The following is a 16646-nucleotide window of genomic DNA, read 5'->3' as shown; positions in this document are numbered from 1 at the left end:
CATTAATATTTCAAAGATTCACATTTTTTCTTATGTTTGTGTCAGTAATATACATTATTAAAAAATATTTCAATAGTGGTCACCGACTTTTGTACCCACTGTATCTCATAATACTATTATATAACATTATCATATAATGATTTTACATTAAGTATTAAAACTACTGTACGATATAACACAACTCTATTAAGCCACAGGAAAATAGCATAATCATTCTCATTATTTTTCTTGGGTTTATGAATCACCAGTGCCCTCTGCTGTATTTTCCACCAATCATAGACAAATATATAAAAAAAAAGTCAACATTTTAATTCATCATGGTTTTTGACATTCATACACTGTTTGCTTATTCAGTTTACTGTGCGTCTTCCATAACAGGTTAGTAATCTGGTTAATTTGTACAGCAAAAAAAAAAATCTAATTGACAAGTCTATGGATTTGTCTAAGCCTCTGGGGAGGTGTGTACATTTTTAATTTTTTTGGAATTAATGTCTGTGTATGACGATATAGAGGCTCTCCACTACACGTCCATCCGAATCTTTTCCATTCTATTAGCGCTAACAGGACGCTTGGTTATCTTGTGCTTTCCATCCAATCTCTTCTTTCCCAACGAAACCACACCAGGCTAATGTATAAGGAAAGTTCACATCGCTCCAGCTTCATTTATCTGAGGAACAATAAGAAACAAGAAACTAATAATCATGACATGAACATATTAAGTAAAGTTTATTAAAAATAGCACAATATAAAGCAATCTTAATAGCTTACTCTATTTTGTGAACCAGCCAAAGACTTTGGTGCAGAAGTCCCTCATGCCGTGCCAGCAGTACTGCTGTGCCAGGGTCTCGGCTGACCTCGTGGGTGCTGGAGTGGTTGTAGTTGCCTTGAATGCTTGTGTAGCTGCCTTTGGTGCCAAAACTTTCTTGATCGTTGCTGGTGTTTTGGTCCCTTGTTTGGATGCCACAGGTTTCACAGGCTCTGCTTTGACTTGTTCTGCCTTGGGCTTTGCAGTTCCGGCAGCTGAAGGTCTCGTTGGTTGAGGTTTGGCAGTCTTTTGTTTTGCTGGCTTTTGTTTTGCGTTGTTTGGTTTCTTTTCTGGCTTGGCCTGATCAGAACGTGGTGCACTTGTAGGTGGTTTAGGTTTGGCTTGCTCCAGTTTGGGTTCGTCTTGCTCGCCAGCTGTGGTTTGTGGTTTTTGTTCCACAGTGGCCGAGCTACTCGTGGTGAAGACCAATTGGGATTCATCCGATGCTTTCTTACACATGGTAGGCTTGAGGTTCTGTGGGCCCTGACAGGCGTTGGTCAACTTGCGCAGCTCCCACATGATCTGTGTAAAGAAGTGCCGAGGATTGGTGTTGTAGTTGCGACAAATGTCTGGCTTGCCCTCATACTCACACCAGTAGGTCGCTTCCTGGCCCACACAAGAGATTCGCAGCCTGGTCAGATCCCCATGTCCGCTCAAGATCATAGAGCATCGGTCCTTGGTTTTTGTAACAAACTGGATAGGGTCTTCCCAGACGCTTTTACTCCTTCCAGCTCCAGCAGCATCTTCTCCAGCCTGGTTGTGGGCAACTGCTGCCCAAATGCAGCAGGACAAGACGAGTGCACAGCTCAGGATCTTCATGCTGCAAGCTGGAGACGGAGTGAGACAGCAAGATTGCAGCAGGCTATGAGCAGACTGAGAGATCTTGCTCTGGTATTTATGGTCGCCTCTCACAAAGAAGGCTTTTAGGACAGAGAAAATGTGTATGAAGAGGGCAGGTTCAACCCCCTCCCCAGACTATTATGGTCGCCTGGGGACTGTGAATGAGATCCCGCACACATATGAAACCAATTTAAAACGAAGCAAGCACGGACACAAAGCAAAAAAATAGAACAAATGCCCGAATATTGAACTTGGTTTTGTATGTTTTGCAATTGATAAGAATTTTGTGAGTTGTTTTCTAGTTGACTTCCAATAACACACAACTGTTGAAATCCCAACTTCTAATAACTGAATTAGTATCTAAAGGTTCAAAACATGTGCATCCTGCAATGCAGAACATCCATCAGTGGTTTCATTGTGTAGGAAACTTGCAAGATCATTAAAATTCAAGAACAAAATTAGCACTTCAGACATGAGCCAAACACATGGGCACTCATGAAGAGGTGAGGAAGTGAGCCTGAATAGGCTTATATTTGTGTGTGTAGTGGGGATGGATGTACGGTCTTATTTTAATTCATTCAATGCTTTAAAAAAAAGCCACAATCTAGAATATAAATACCATGGGGGCCCTTAACACCTTCCTGTCTTTGGCCCTGAACCATGTCAGGGACCAAAGATCTCTTTTTTTATGTTTCTTTTCTTGCAGTTAGAACATTAATGTTTATGGGTGACTGAGATAAAGCAGATGAAGGATAGAAGATAATGAGGTAAATAATAGATTCATATAAACACCGACTTTATTAATATACGTGTTTTGGGCAGCTGTACCACTTGGCCACATTCGGTATCCATTTTTATTTTCGTTCCACAATTTTCATTTTCAATTGGACCACAATTAGCTTTGATTATTGCACACATCCACCATGGCATGATTTCGACAACCTTGGTTTACAACATAAGCTTTATTTCCATTTGAAGTTGTGGCCATTTTGGCAGAGATCTTGAACTGATGAAGGAAAAGTCAAATGACTTTCAGAGATTGTAAGTCGATTCTGAGTGATTGGAAAGTCTTCTCCAGCACATCCCAGAGACTTTCAATAGGGTTAAGGTGAGGACTCTATAGTGTCCGGTCCATGCATGTAAATTATGCCTGCAGAATAATGAAAAATGCCCATACCACTGGGGAAGACAACCTTATAGATGTGATGACCTGGGGGCTAGGGGTAGTTAAGTGGTCAAGACATTGGACTATGGTTCGGAAGATCCCAGGTTCAAACCTCACAACCACCAAGTTGCCACTGTTGGGCCCTTGAGCAAGGCCCTTAACCCTCAACTGCTCAGATGTATAATGAGATAAAAATGTAAGTTGCTCTGGATAAGAGCGTCTGCCAAATGCCTAAATGTAAATGACCTGGTCATTCGATACATTCAGGTCATCAGCTGACTTTATTGCCACATAATGTTGCTGAGCCTAAACCAGAGCAACCCCGGATCATACCCCGGAGGCTTATACGGTGGAGACTGTGCATGATGGGTGCATCGCTTCATGTGCTTCCCTTCTTACCCTGATTCACCCATTGCTCTGGAGTAGGGTCAATCTGATCTTATCTAACTATATGACCTTTTATAATCGCTCCAAAGTCCAATCTTTTTAAAACTATTTTCTTACACTTCAAGAACACTCCAACAGAAGCATTTGTAATTGAAAACCAGCGACATTTGGCAACCACCTCATCTGATAAACAGCATGTGATGCAGTATGTTCTGGGCTGTGTACTGTAGTTTGTAGTGTGCAGGGACAAACATTAAAACCACAACCAACTTCTGGGAAACTTAAGTGGGCTGTACGAAATCAGGTAAACATTTTATTCAAGGCCTGCATAACACTGTCATATCATAAAGAAGAATTCTCACATCATGAACAGTTATGATCAAAAAATATCTAGCACCTGACATTATTATTATTATAATTATTATTATTATCACATACAGAAATATGAAGGCCTAGCAACAAACGAGCAGTGAAAGAAATTTGCTCCTGGTACCACTTGTTTAAAAAGTACACAGCCTTTTTTTTTTTTCCTTTTACAGTGACGTGTTACATTCACACTTTGATAGTTTACCAATTATGTATCATTTGAAATAGGCAAGGAAAAACTGGGTTTATTATAGTTAAGAGACCTGAGATCTACAAAAATAGGATTTGGCATCAGTTTTGTGTGTGGAGAGTTACAGAACTACATCTAAAAACTCCAGCTCATGAGCTTTTGTTAGTATTATAAGAAGGGCAGTGCTTTAAAAATGTCCATTCATAGAAACTAAATTACATCGAAAACGTCCAGGTTGTTATTTTATCTAAAAAGTCTGACATGGTATTATACATGTAAAAAATGCATCTTGAAGATTTCCAGATGCAGAAGTGACGAGGATGGTGTGTGATTTCAGGGTGACGTTAACTATACCATAAACATCAAGGCAAAAGTTCATCAGCCTCCGCGTGGCTCGAGAGCGATCCCATATTGCATCATCACGACAGTATTAGCACATATACAAGCATGTTTTTATATACATATATATATATTATATAAGGTTGTTGGCTCATAAACGGCATGGTCCCTTTAAACAGCAAATTGTGCTGCAGGTAGTTAATGCCTTAAACACACACACAAAAAAAAAATCCTCCACTCTTGTCCCTCAGACAAGCTGGAGAGGTAGGTTCAGGAAACCAAAAATGAACATAGAATGTCGAAGCATACACACACAAAAAAAAAAAACCTGACTGCACCATGACTGTAAACGAGAATTCATGTATCTACTGTGTATACTGGCTGAATGGTGTATGATTATGTCTCTGGCTCCATGATAGCTGTACCGGTCTGATGTGATGTACGCCAAGCTTAAATATCTATCCAGGTAAAGTTTATAACAATTCCAGTGTGGTTGTTGTGTCAGTGTGTCAGGGCGTCCACTTCTGATCCCATCCCCGCGTTAAACTGGGACTGCTGTTCATCAGGTGAGTCTGAAAAAGGAGAGAGATGATAATATAATACATCATAAGCTTAAAGTACTCACAAGAATGCTTAAGAATGTAAGCAGAGGTGCCAATATGTCTTAAGATAGCTAATTTGTCTTTTAGTTAAATCACAAGGCTCAATTCCCAAGTTCATCTACAACTACAGTATATTTATATACTTCATTTTAATCTTTATTTTAATCTGCGATTCATTTTAATCTACCACCCCTGTTGGCACCCCTGTATAGACAAAGGCAAGATTTAAAAAATGGCCAAAGACTCACAGTGTAGAGTTTAAATCAGATTCCAGCAGCACTACAAACAGAAAGTAAAGGGAGAGAGAGAAAGAGAGATGATGATCACAGATCTTTACGGAAGCGGATTAAAGGTTCAGTTTAAAGACCATTTCTCAGTTTCTGGTACAAATCACTACAGCTTCAAAATTATGGCTTGGCAGGGTCCTGGCATGCTTTTACGGAGCTGTTACGGTGCAACAGAGATATCTACGATATCAAGATATCCAACGGTAACCAACTAAGAACTACAGAGACCTACAATAACGATCGAAGCGCTACAGAGGCCGCAATAAAGTGTAGAAAAAAGTGTAAGAAAAACCTACGATAGCCAAAAAAAAAGCTATAGAGACCTACAATAATCAGGAAATTGCTACAGAGAGGTTTACAATAACTGATAAAGCGCTACATAGTGACCTACGATAACTGACAAAGTCCTACAGAGAGACCTATGATGCAAAATGCAACGGAGAGACCTACAGTACTTAAATTATCAAAGTGCAGAGAGATCAGAAGAAAAAACAGAGATCTACAATAATTGTTGAAGTGCTACGGAAAGATATACAATAACAAAATAATAATAATAGAGAGATGTGAGTGTCTGAGCATAACAAATAGCATTGTCCAGGGTTCCCACGCTTTTCTTTCTTTTTTTTTTTAAAATAGAAAAACACATTAAGGACACCTTACAATTTCTGCAGCCTATTCATCGGTGGTGTAAAGTGGGGGTAAGTATATATGATTCTCGGGGCCCCTGAGTGATGGGGGCCCTTAACAATGCTATAATGCAATTAAAACAGGGTTGGCTTTGTCAAAGTTGGGGGCCCAATATATTAGGTTTTATAGAGGCCTAGAATCAGTATTAATGCCCCTAAAAGAAAAATTGGGAAAGAAAGTTTGATATTAGACATTTGGACTGGACATTGTAGGACACTTTGTGGTTGCCTAGCATAACAGGTGCCGTTCTGGATTGTGGAAACCCTGAATTGTCAGATGCCATTCATGAAAAATGTGTGAGATATGTGAACTTGATACACAAATATAAAAATGTGTTTATCACTTCTAATCCAGTGTCAGTCAGTACCTTTGTTGAGTACTGAGGAAAGAAAAAAAAAAAAAAAAAAGGTTCCTCCTTGGTGTCACCAGTCGCCATGGCGAGGGGGCGCCGAGGCTCGTGGGAATCGAGTCATAGTGTCATAGGCAGGGAGGCTTAAAGAGAACAAGTGAAGAGATGATCAATGCCAGGGCATGTTTTTTTTTTCTTTTTACACAAGACTTAATCAATCCCATTCAGTGTATCAGAGGAGCAGGACGAGAGTGTTCCCATGCCACACAGCAGACCACAGAGTTCACATGTCACAGTGTACATGGACTAACTAGATTTGTGTTTTAATAAGGAATGTGATCGCTTGGCTTTTTTGTTGAACATATTGTTGGTTCTAAAATAGGAAGTTGTGTGTGTAGTGCAGTGTAAAGGTTCTTGTTTGTGGTGCTTTCACACTTTATTCCACAGCCAACCGACAATTTTAAACCTAATCATAATCCCATAAAACAGTAGGAGTCAACATTTATTTGGTTGCTTTATAAGGTGGAAAAAGTTTTCAGGACATGACTAAAAACAACTTTTTCGGCTGCCGACAAAACAAGCATGGTGGTCAAAGTGCTGGTGAAAAAAAAAAAAATCTTTTCTGAGGATGAATGTTATAGGCGTTGGTGGATCAGCTGTATTTTTCTCGTCTGGATACCGAAGTCCAGGGTTTGTTTTCCCGAAAAATGCCCAAAAACCAGCTGATGGAGGCAGGGCATGATTAGCGCTGGTCCCAAGCCTGGCTGGAATGAGAGGGTTGCATCAGGAAGGGCATCTGGTATAAAAACCTGTGCCAAGTTGTATGCAGATTGTACAGTACCCTGTGGCGGCCCCTTGAGGGGGGCAGCCGAAAGAACATCAAGTTAACGACCTTTAAAAATATTTTTGACATTCAACTAACTAACTTACTAAAAATTAAATGCATCTAGGACATTTTATTTAATATCTAGAATAAGTAAAACCCTATGGTTGCTATGGCTACAGTGTGCCGCTTTTTGCCCGCACTGTAAAAACACTGCCAAGTGTGAAAGCACCAGATACAGTTTTGTTTTAGTTTAACACACTGACCTTGCTGACCTGCACCGGAACGAGTGTAAGGTCTCTTTTTTATACCAAACACAGTATTATGTGTGTGTATAGTATGCGCATCCTGTGTGTCATGTGAGCATGGTGTCGCGTCCTGACCTCTGTTACACCACCACGTCTGAGAAAATGAGACGGCTCAAACACAGGCATGCAGTTAGTATATAAAAACAGCCCAGTGCTGGAATAACGCTCGAGTCAGAGTCACATGCAGGAACATTCTGCACACAAAGCAAAATGTTAAAATGGATTTTTAAATCATAAGATCACTCAGATTAGTTTGGGAGCGTGCGGTTATTACTGAGCGCCGACACTGGCTGTACCACCATCATTCTAACTGGAAAGGGCATGTTTGCACCCAGCACCTCCTACACTTGATTAGATTTCCTATAATCCCGTCACCAAACACCCAAAGGTGGGCGATACGACAATGCTGTTATTGTGACTAATAGCGCCACACTTCTTCGTTCATCAAGATCCTCAAGTCATGAAGAACCGATCAGCCAATAGCATCACAGAGTCAAATAATAATAATAATTATTATTATCATTATAATAAGGGTAAAATAAGCTAGGTAAAAGGGTAAAAGTTTTGTTACCAATAACATTTGTGGCCAATTTTGACCCGCACCATTATTATTTGAACAGATGAGATGCATTTATTTTGAAAGTGATTAACGCACTTCTTTGTCCAGTCATCTTTAAAGATTTTGTTTTAAAAGTCTGTTCAAACCATCTACTTTCCGCTTTACACTGCAAAAAATGTCATCTTAGCAAGTGGAATATTTCACTTTTAATCTGGTAAAATTATCTACTTTTATTTAAAATAGAATTACAAACCAAATATAAGATTACTAAGATTATTTCTAGTTACTAAAATTTAAAGCAAAATGTCTTGTTCTATTGGCAGATATGTTTGCTTCTTTCAAGAAATCAATTCCTAAAAAACTAGCAAAATTATCTGCCAAAGGAACAAAGTTTTTTGCTTAAAATTTAGTAACATGTGTCTAAAATAAAGCTTCATAAACTTTTATTTGGTTTGTTTTCAAATTTATCCAAATTCCTTAATATAAAATTAAAGCTAGCCAATTATAAGGTTATTAATCTTATTTTTAGACAAAATGTTATTTTATCATAAATTTCTTATTTGATTGGCGAATAATTTTGCATCTTTCAAGAAACAAATGCTAGAAACTAGCACAATTATGTTAGAAATAGGTGGAATAATCTTTTATAATCATTTCTTAAAATAAAAATTATTAAATAATCTTTTAAAAAGAATATTTTGTTACTTGTAAGCCTAAATCGCAAGAAAATGTAGTTTAATTAGAGTAGATTTAAGATATTTTTCCTTGCTAAGTTATCACTTTTTACAGTACTGTATAGTCTCTAATCTAATGAGCTGCCTACAGAATAAAAAAAAAACAAGTTTAATGTTTAAATGTTTATCAGCTATCAGCCTCTCTTTAGTTAGACATAAAAAATAAATCCTAGACAATGCTAGAAAAATTTTGAAAAAGATTCTTTGAAAAATGATAAAAAAATTATGCAATAATTATGAAATAAATCCAAGTGTGTAAAACTTTTTCACAGCATCGTATAATGTGTCTGTTTATGCTGCCAAGCAAAAAGCAAAGTTGGACACAATGCTTTAATTACAGCATGCACTCGTCTGGACACTGACTCTACAAAATTATGTAATCATGTTCATCTTGCTCGCAATCATTTTTTCACTATCTGAGTCCTAGAATAGGGAAGAAAAACTCATATGTAATAACCAGGTCATTCAGGACGTTAAGGTTGTCAGCTGACTTCATTTTATTGCCACATAACGTTGCTGAGTGGTCCGGAGGCTTGTATAGTGGGCGCTATGCATGATGGAATACGGTCAACAGACCACGTGACCCTTTTTTATTGCTCCAAAGCCCAATCTTTAAGTTTTTTTTTTTTATAATTAGTCTCACTAACACTAATAATACTAATAATGTTTCACAGTTCTTAATAAAATCCCAGAAATTTCAGCAATCGTTATAGCTTTTTACTTGATGCCGGCCAATAATTTGAACCTAAAAAATAGAATTGTTGCCATATTAATCACTGTAGTAATAATTCAGTTAAAGGCTCCAAAGCATTTGCTTATTTAAATACAAATGGAGATGACATTTTTTGTGACATATTTTGACATATTTTTTGTTATTTTTTTCCAGGCAGCGTATATGTTCAGTACTACTCTTAAAAAAAAAAATTTATCATCCAAACAGCAAGGATTGGGCTTCCAATTCTAAAAAAAAAACAAAAAAGAGAAAAGACCAAAAATAAATAAATAAATTTTTTCCACGGAACCATATTCCTCACCATTTTTCTTTAATGAAATGTGGCACTATTATTTTAGCCATAAGTTTTTTTTTTAATTGTTTCTTATCAGCAAAGCACAACTTTACGACACATACTTTAAGTTCTGAAATTTCGCCACAATTTGTTTGCCGTATCGCCCACCATTTCCAAAATCTCGCATGCAAATCATTACTGATCGATTGATTCAGTGCAGGGGGGTTCGGTTCTTTTTACCTTGACATTACAGGGTTTTGGATACCTTGTACATGTTCATTATAATAACCATTATTACCAATTTCCATACTGAAACGAAACATTAAATACAAACACAAAATCAACAACAAGACAAATGATGGCATGCGATTGGGCAGTTAGGCCTCGTAAATGTGCAGGTGAGCATAAAACATCACAAAGTACAAATTGTAAGAGTTTCAATGTATTAATGCAAAAAAAAAAAAAAAAAACATGTACACACTATATGTGATGTGTAATATATTTCATGATTTTAACAGCCCTTAATGGTAAACAGGGAGTTATTTAAAAAGAAGAAAGGAAAAAAATGTAACACACACACACACACACACACACACGACACAAAGACGAGCAAGACCCTTCACCGGAGAAGCATTCCAAGGCTTAAAGCTTAAGAACAGAGAGATTTTTGTACATAAAGATTTCATATTAATGAGGTTCTCAAAGACGAGAGCGGAAGGAAAATTGAAAAAGACAACAACAAACAGCTTACGTTTTCATGGGAATTGTGTCAATGCTAAAAAGATACAAGACAAGCAAAAAACATTAATCTTCCACCATAGAGGTTTATGGACTGTACACTGACATGTCTCCGGTCAAGACACTTGGTGATTCTTGTAATGTTTCAGCACTGTTTCATTACTTGTAAGAGTGTGTGAATGATCGAACAATACAATGAAAACACTGAGTTTCTACAATATCGTTTTTTTTTTTCTTCCCTTAAAGTGCAAAGTGCTGGACAGAGAGAGACAAATAATGAAGGAAGATGGAAATTGCAAGAATCGGTTATCATAATGTGAAGTGCCAAGTTCCTGAGACAGAGGAACTGAGACCGAGGAAAAAATAGGGAGGAAATAGAAGGAAAAGAAGAAGGGAAAGAAAAAGAAAGAGAAAGAGAGAGAGAACAAAAGGAGTGATGAGAAAATATATTTCCTTAAATTACTCACTATGTAAGAAGCTTTCAGAATTCTGACCACTTCCAGCTAAATAAACGATGGTTAGTTTTAAACAGCATCGCCGCTTATGTTTGGGATGTACTCACTCGTCATAGACGTCCTCCGTGTCCATTCTGCGGTAAAACTTGGCTAGCCTCACAGACAGGATGATGCTGGGCAGCAGGAAGAGAGCGGAGCAGCCCAAACCAAACCAGAACGTGTTCTGCAACAGAACGATGATCATGGTTCGCAAGCACTGGACAAAAAGTTGGAACTTTGTGGATTTCACTTTCACAAATCTGTTTGTTTTGCAGGTCTTAAGTTATGTTCTATAACATCATCACCGTCTCATGTTATAACAATGCGCTTGTTCTAAGGAATTGTTTATTTGATAACAACTAAGTCACAGGTAATTAAAAAGTATATGGTGGATGCTTCATGTAATCAAAGCCTAATAACCGTTCAGTAACTATAACTTGATAAAAGTTATGTAGTGCAGTTATGTTGCTCCGTGGTTAAGGCATTGGACTAGTGTTCAGATGGTCTAAGGTTCAAACCCCACTACCATCAAGTTGCCACTGTTGGACCCTTAAGCAAGGCCCTTAACCCTCAACTGCTCAGAAGTAGGAAGAGATAACAAAGTAAGTCCCTCTGGATAAGGGCATCTGCCAACATCTGTAATGTAAATTCCATTTCTGTTTTTGGAGAATAAACAACTTCTACACGGGAACAGTAGGTCTGCTGGGTGGGAAAAGAACACCTCCAAATGTTTTCCTGCATATTGATCAACCCTAGTATACATGTCTCATTTCATAGTAGTGCAGTGGTTAGCACTGTGGCCTTGCACCCTCCAGAGTCGAAGGTTTAATTCCCACCTCAGTCTGCGTGGATGGAGTTTATTAGACTTATTTGACTCGGTGGGCTCAACCATGACTTTCCAATCTTCAACACTCGAGCTTCAGGATCCTGTTCTTGGTTAACAAGAGAGAAACCCAGTGTATTTTTCTGCTATGGTAGCTTATTCGCGTTAAGGTTTGACTAGTTGTACATTCTGAGAAGCCGTTCTGTTCACCATGGTTGCATCGAGTTGTTATTGGTGGTAGTAATTAAGTGCACAGTGAATGTTTTAATTCACTTCTTGTTAGTGCAAATTACTTTGGACTTTGTTTGTCTTTACAGTACATGCTTCATCATTGAGAAGAAAGTGGTTAAGGCATGCTGACCTGCATAAATTTCTTGCATCTTAGGATCCTGCCTCGAGTTTCCTTTAATCTTATACAGTCTAAAAAAAAAACATGCACGCCCTTGTTAATTATCTCAACATGCTATAAATTGGTATTCGGGGGTTTTATGTGAACTGAAACCCTTTACCAAGCTCCTTGACTCCTGACCACATGGCTCCTGCAGCGGTTATGCACAATTACCTACTACCGGACTTCTGGAGTGCAAACAGCTACTGGCTAATTACTCCTGGTAGTCAACTGTTCCAAAAAGAGTGCATGAGTGTACATATTGCTGTATTTGGAATTGTTTTAATCACATGGTGATTGTGCATGCGTGTATGTGGTTATATGGAATTGAACACACAATCAATCATTTTTCTATAATGTGAAGGAAGGGGTCAAATGGTACGCCCCTGCAAAAAGAAATCCCTTCTTTCTCTCTCTCACACACACACCTACACACACACACCAGTGTAGAGCAGCCTGTTTCCCTTGTGCATTTCCTTTTCCTGTTGAGGAGGGGTGGGGTTGGGGGGATTGCTCATGTACATAGCTGGTCGGGTTTTATTCTCACAGACAAAACATAGTTCTCCTCAGCCTCATGCGCGGATGTGAATACCTGTTATTGTGAAAATTTTGGGGGGTAATAAATATTAAACCAATGAAAATGGTGTTTCTTCCGATACAATATTGGTAATATCAAAGGGAACTTTTACTTATTTCATTCAATTTCAGAGCAAATAGGAAAAGCACTCATGTAAATATCAATATCCCTAACTTATTGTAAGTGGTGTGTACAGTATATATAAAATACACACAATAAGGTCAATAAGTATTTGATCACCCTGTGATTTTGCAAGTTCTCTGACTTAGAAATCATGGAGGGGTCTACAATTTTCAGCATGGGTGCATTTCCACTGTGAGAGACAAAATCTAAAAAGAAAAATCGGGAAATCACATTGTATGATTTTTTTTAACAATTTATTTGTGAATTAATGTGTCTAATAAGTATTCGATCACTTGCATATCAGCCAGATTTCTGACCCTCAAAGACCTGTTATTTTGCTTTTAAATAGTCCATACGCTTCTTATGGAGCCACTCCTTGATTTTCCTGGCTGTGTGCTTTGGGTCATTGTCCTGTTGGGAGACCCAGCCACGACCCATCTTTAATGCTCTGACTGAGGGAAGGAGGTTTTTGCCCAATATGTCACAATACATGGCCCCGTTCATCCTCTCCTTAATACAGTGCAGTCGTCCTGTCCCCAGTGCAGAAAAACACCCCCAGAGCATGATGCTTTCAGCCCCATGCTTCACTGTAGGTATGGTATTATTGGGATGATACTCATCGTTCTTCTTTCTACAAACACAGCGAATGGAGTTTAGACCAGAATTCTACTTTAGTCTCCCATGACTTCTCTGCATCATCCAGATGGTTCCTGGCAAACTTCAGATGGGCCTGGACATGGGCTGACTTAAGCAGGGGAACCTTCCGTGCGATGCAGGATTTTAAAACATGACGTCTTAGTGTATTACTGATAGTAGCCTTGGAAACGATGGTCCCAGCTCTCTTCACGGCATTGACCAGCTCCTCCCGTGTAGTTCTGGGCTGATTCTTCACCATTCTTAGCATCATTGATACCCCATGTATCTACTTAGACTTTTAGCTGATTGTGGGGTGCACAGGTGTCTTTATGACGTCTAACGACCTCAAACAGGGGCTATTAATTTAGAATCATGTAGAGTGTAGCTGGACTATTTAAAAGCAAAATAACAGGTCTTTGAGGGTCAGAAATCTGTCTTAATCACAAAAAAATTGTTAAAAAAAACCATACAATGTGATTTCCGGATTTTTCTTTTTAGATTCTGTCTTTCACAGTGGAAATGCACCCATGCTGAAAATTGTTGACGCCTCCATGATCAAATACTTATTGACCTCACTGTAATATATATATATATATATATATATATATATATATATGTATATATATATATATATATATATATATATATACACACACACACACTTTTTTATTATTAAACAATTAAAAAAAAATATTTTTTATTTTATGTAGAAAGTTATTAAAGTCTGCAAAATTGTTTTGTTGAGATCTTTGCACATTAGTGTAAATTTAACGTGACTCTCTCAAGTGATTTTTATACATTATATTAAATTATATTATATTATATAATAAGATCTCTTACCATTGAGTCGAAGAAGAAGCCACAGGCCAGTATCTCTGCAGTGTCAACGATGTTACTAACAGGTTTGCACGCGGCCACTTCCGTCATCAACTACAAGAAATAACGAATATGAAAAAGCAATTCAATTTTCACATTATTGCCAATGCATTAAATATCTATAACTCAAAATAAAACTCTTTTTTAATACTTACTGCTGTCTTGATCCAGTCGATATACTGTTTAAAGTAGCCAATGATGGTCTGCTTGTATTTTTCACTTTCCTGTAAATGACAGGATTATTTCTCTAATTAATAGATCACGACTACTTTCTAAACAACAGTTACGAGGAAAACAACTGGCTGTATTACCTGACTGATAGTAAAGCTTGCATTATGCGTGATGAGATACTGTGCCTCTTCAATGACTTGAAGTATTTTTGTTATTTTGTCCTGAAAAAGTCGTAATGACATCATAAAAATCACAGAGTAATCAAACCTTTAAATGTAAATTAAAATCCCAAAATGAAACTCACTGGTATATCTGAGGCAGTCCTCTCTAGAAACCTGATGCTCTGGTTCATAGTGTTCTTTAAGAAAACATAGAAACTTTGTTATTTTCCGAGCACCGATCATACTGTACATGTGGGACAATATGGACGTACATTAACTTTATTATATGACCAACATAATAATACACTGATGAAAAAAAACATCATGCAGACATGTAATATCATGCAGTATGTATCAAATGTTATTTTTTTTCTCAAATTTATTATATTATTACAATCATTTAGCAATAAAATACGATAAAGCATGGTAAAGTTATAGCTTTACCCCTTGTTCCTTTAAATGCAAAATAAACATTTAATTACAAAAATCATAAAAAAGAACCTATTTAATATTAGACTGAAATTACGTGGACTTTTTATAGAAAAAGATTATGTACTAGAACATTAATGTAAATAAGCATTAATGTAAGCTGCTGCTAAAAATATTAAATCAAGCTAGATTTATGCCTTTATTGTTCAACATGTTTGAAATGATAATATGCATGTTCAAAAACACGACATGCATGACTGGAGCAACATGCATCATAGTAACAGACTGTACAGTATACAGACAATAAACATGCTCTCAAAGTCAAAGAGTTGACAAAGTCTTTAGTAATGAAACAAAGGTGAATTTTAAAGTGAAGCACACCGCCTGGCCGAAAAACCTTCACAAGAGTCAAATTATTGGCCTGGATTAAAAAAATAAATAAAACAACTAAGATGTAAAATGGCTGGAATTGGGTTAGAACTATACAACAGATAGTAAGATATTAAATCCTGGAAGGATAGTGCTAAACCCTCAACTTCAATAAAGAAATGTGGGTGGAAAAACCTTATGAATACAGATCATGTAAATGCTTGGTGAAGTTGCATTGTTAGGAAAATAATAATAATAAATCAATTGTAGAAATCACAGCGATGTTTAATCGTAAGAGCAATATTCCCGGCCGTATTCCAGAATTTCGATAGTGTAAAGGGGTTACGGGAGCAGGAGGATAAAGATACTGTAATCAAAGCTTTAGGCAGTTGAATAATAATAAGTATGTGCAAAGTTTTCTTTTTCTTTTTAGACCAGGCAGTGTATGAACATATAATCAAAAACACACATGCTTACCCTTGCGTTAACATATTTCTTGAAATATTAAATTAAAAGATGAGAAAAAGATAAAGAGGTAAGAAGTTGCAGAACTATGTAATACAGTAATATCTTTTTCATAAAAAAAGAGCAAATAAACTGAAACTTATTGTATGCACACTTGTGAACATTGATAATATGCACTTAAGCTCTATTAGATTATGTGCTGGTGGCAACACATTTACATACTAAATTTTTTTTTTGTTCTTTTCTTTTTTTCTCCTGTCTGTGGTAGGAATATCGTTCGGGTGCTTATGAGCAGGGGTTTAATATCCAGCTCTTCTTTTTTATGCTTGAAAGAATGATAGGTCACTGTGTGGCTTAACGAACAAAAAACATTTCTCTGAAACTGAAACTGAAACTGGACTGAAAATAAGAGCCAAAATTGGACAAAAAATTGGAGCCAAAAAAGTCTTGAAAGTCCAAAAGTATGTGGACACCCGATTATCTTTCCCAAACTGTCTTTGTTTAAACATTTCCTACACTTGAAATTCGAGGCTAAACCAGTTCGAGCTCTGTAAAGACATAGTGTGTTAAGGTTGGAGTGGAAGAACTTGAGTGTCGTGTTCAGATCTCTGATTGAACTCAACTCCACCAAACACCTTTGGAATGAACTGGAACTGGATCCTCCTCGACATCATAACATCAGTGTGTAACCTCGCTAATGCTCTTCCAAGCTGAATGGACACAAATCCCTTACACTCACACTTCACAATCTAGTGTTAAGCCTTCTTGGAAGGGGGAAGCTTAGTAAAACCAGAGAGTGGGAATTAAAACTGGAACGTGATATTGACTGAAGCTGCAACATTTCATGGTTCAGAAGTTTTCAGCATTGCTCTTTTCACCATCTGATACTGAACAGAACTAGACTGAGCGATAAGTACCCCATAATTTATGGAATAGATTTAGATAAGG

General features: G+C 37.3%; 2 protein-coding genes across 12 annotated transcripts in view; both read right to left on the bottom strand.

Moving 5' to 3' along the window:
• Positions 1 to 306: 306 nt before the first annotated feature.
• On the bottom strand, positions 307 to 1964 carry fgfbp2a (fibroblast growth factor binding protein 2a). The gene is made up of 2 exons (XM_053506398.1): positions 769 to 1964; positions 307 to 667 (listed from the first exon to the last, which is right to left on the bottom strand). The coding sequence occupies exon 1, from the start codon at positions 1622 to 1624 to the stop codon at positions 770 to 772; it is 855 nt and encodes a 284-aa protein (XP_053362373.1). The 5' UTR covers positions 1625 to 1964; the 3' UTR covers positions 307 to 667; position 769.
• Positions 1965 to 3483: 1519 nt separating this feature from the next.
• Positions 3484 to 16646, bottom strand: part of prom1a (prominin 1a) — a 67933-nt gene continuing 54770 nt past the window's right edge. For 2 of the 11 annotated variants that reach the window (XM_053505799.1, XM_053505801.1), the window contains 11 exons: positions 15711 to 15728; positions 14579 to 14632; positions 14415 to 14495; positions 14259 to 14327; positions 14068 to 14157; positions 10749 to 10864; positions 10200 to 10223; positions 9689 to 9757; positions 6036 to 6160; positions 4943 to 4973; positions 3484 to 4664 (listed from right to left, as the gene is read on the bottom strand). In XM_053505799.1, coding sequence (XP_053361774.1) covers positions 6091 to 6160; positions 9689 to 9757; positions 10200 to 10223; positions 10749 to 10864; positions 14068 to 14157; positions 14259 to 14327; positions 14415 to 14495; positions 14579 to 14632; positions 15711 to 15728 — 591 coding nt within the window. In that variant the 3' untranslated portion in view covers positions 3484 to 4664; positions 4943 to 4973; positions 6036 to 6090. Of the gene's footprint in view, positions 4665 to 4942; positions 4974 to 6035; positions 6161 to 9688; positions 9758 to 10014; positions 10533 to 10748; positions 10865 to 14067; positions 14158 to 14258; positions 14328 to 14414; positions 14496 to 14578; positions 14633 to 15710; positions 15729 to 16646 lie in introns of those variants that run through there. The other 9 variants (XM_053505802.1, XM_053505809.1, XM_053505803.1 and 6 more) reach the window with 7 other exon arrangements.

Source organism: Clarias gariepinus, chromosome 10 (genome assembly GCF_024256425.1).
Source record: "Clarias gariepinus isolate MV-2021 ecotype Netherlands chromosome 10, CGAR_prim_01v2, whole genome shotgun sequence".
In the NCBI taxonomy this organism is placed as follows: domain Eukaryota; kingdom Metazoa; phylum Chordata; class Actinopteri; order Siluriformes; family Clariidae; genus Clarias; species Clarias gariepinus.
Note: the sequence above shows the minus strand (reverse complement) of the source record. Positions and strands in the feature narration are given on the sequence as shown.

Coding starts and splice junctions, on each gene's coding strand:
- fgfbp2a (XM_053506398.1), bottom strand. CDS start 1,624: ATGAAGATCCTGAGCTGTGCACTCGTCTTGTCCTGCTGCATTTGGGCA.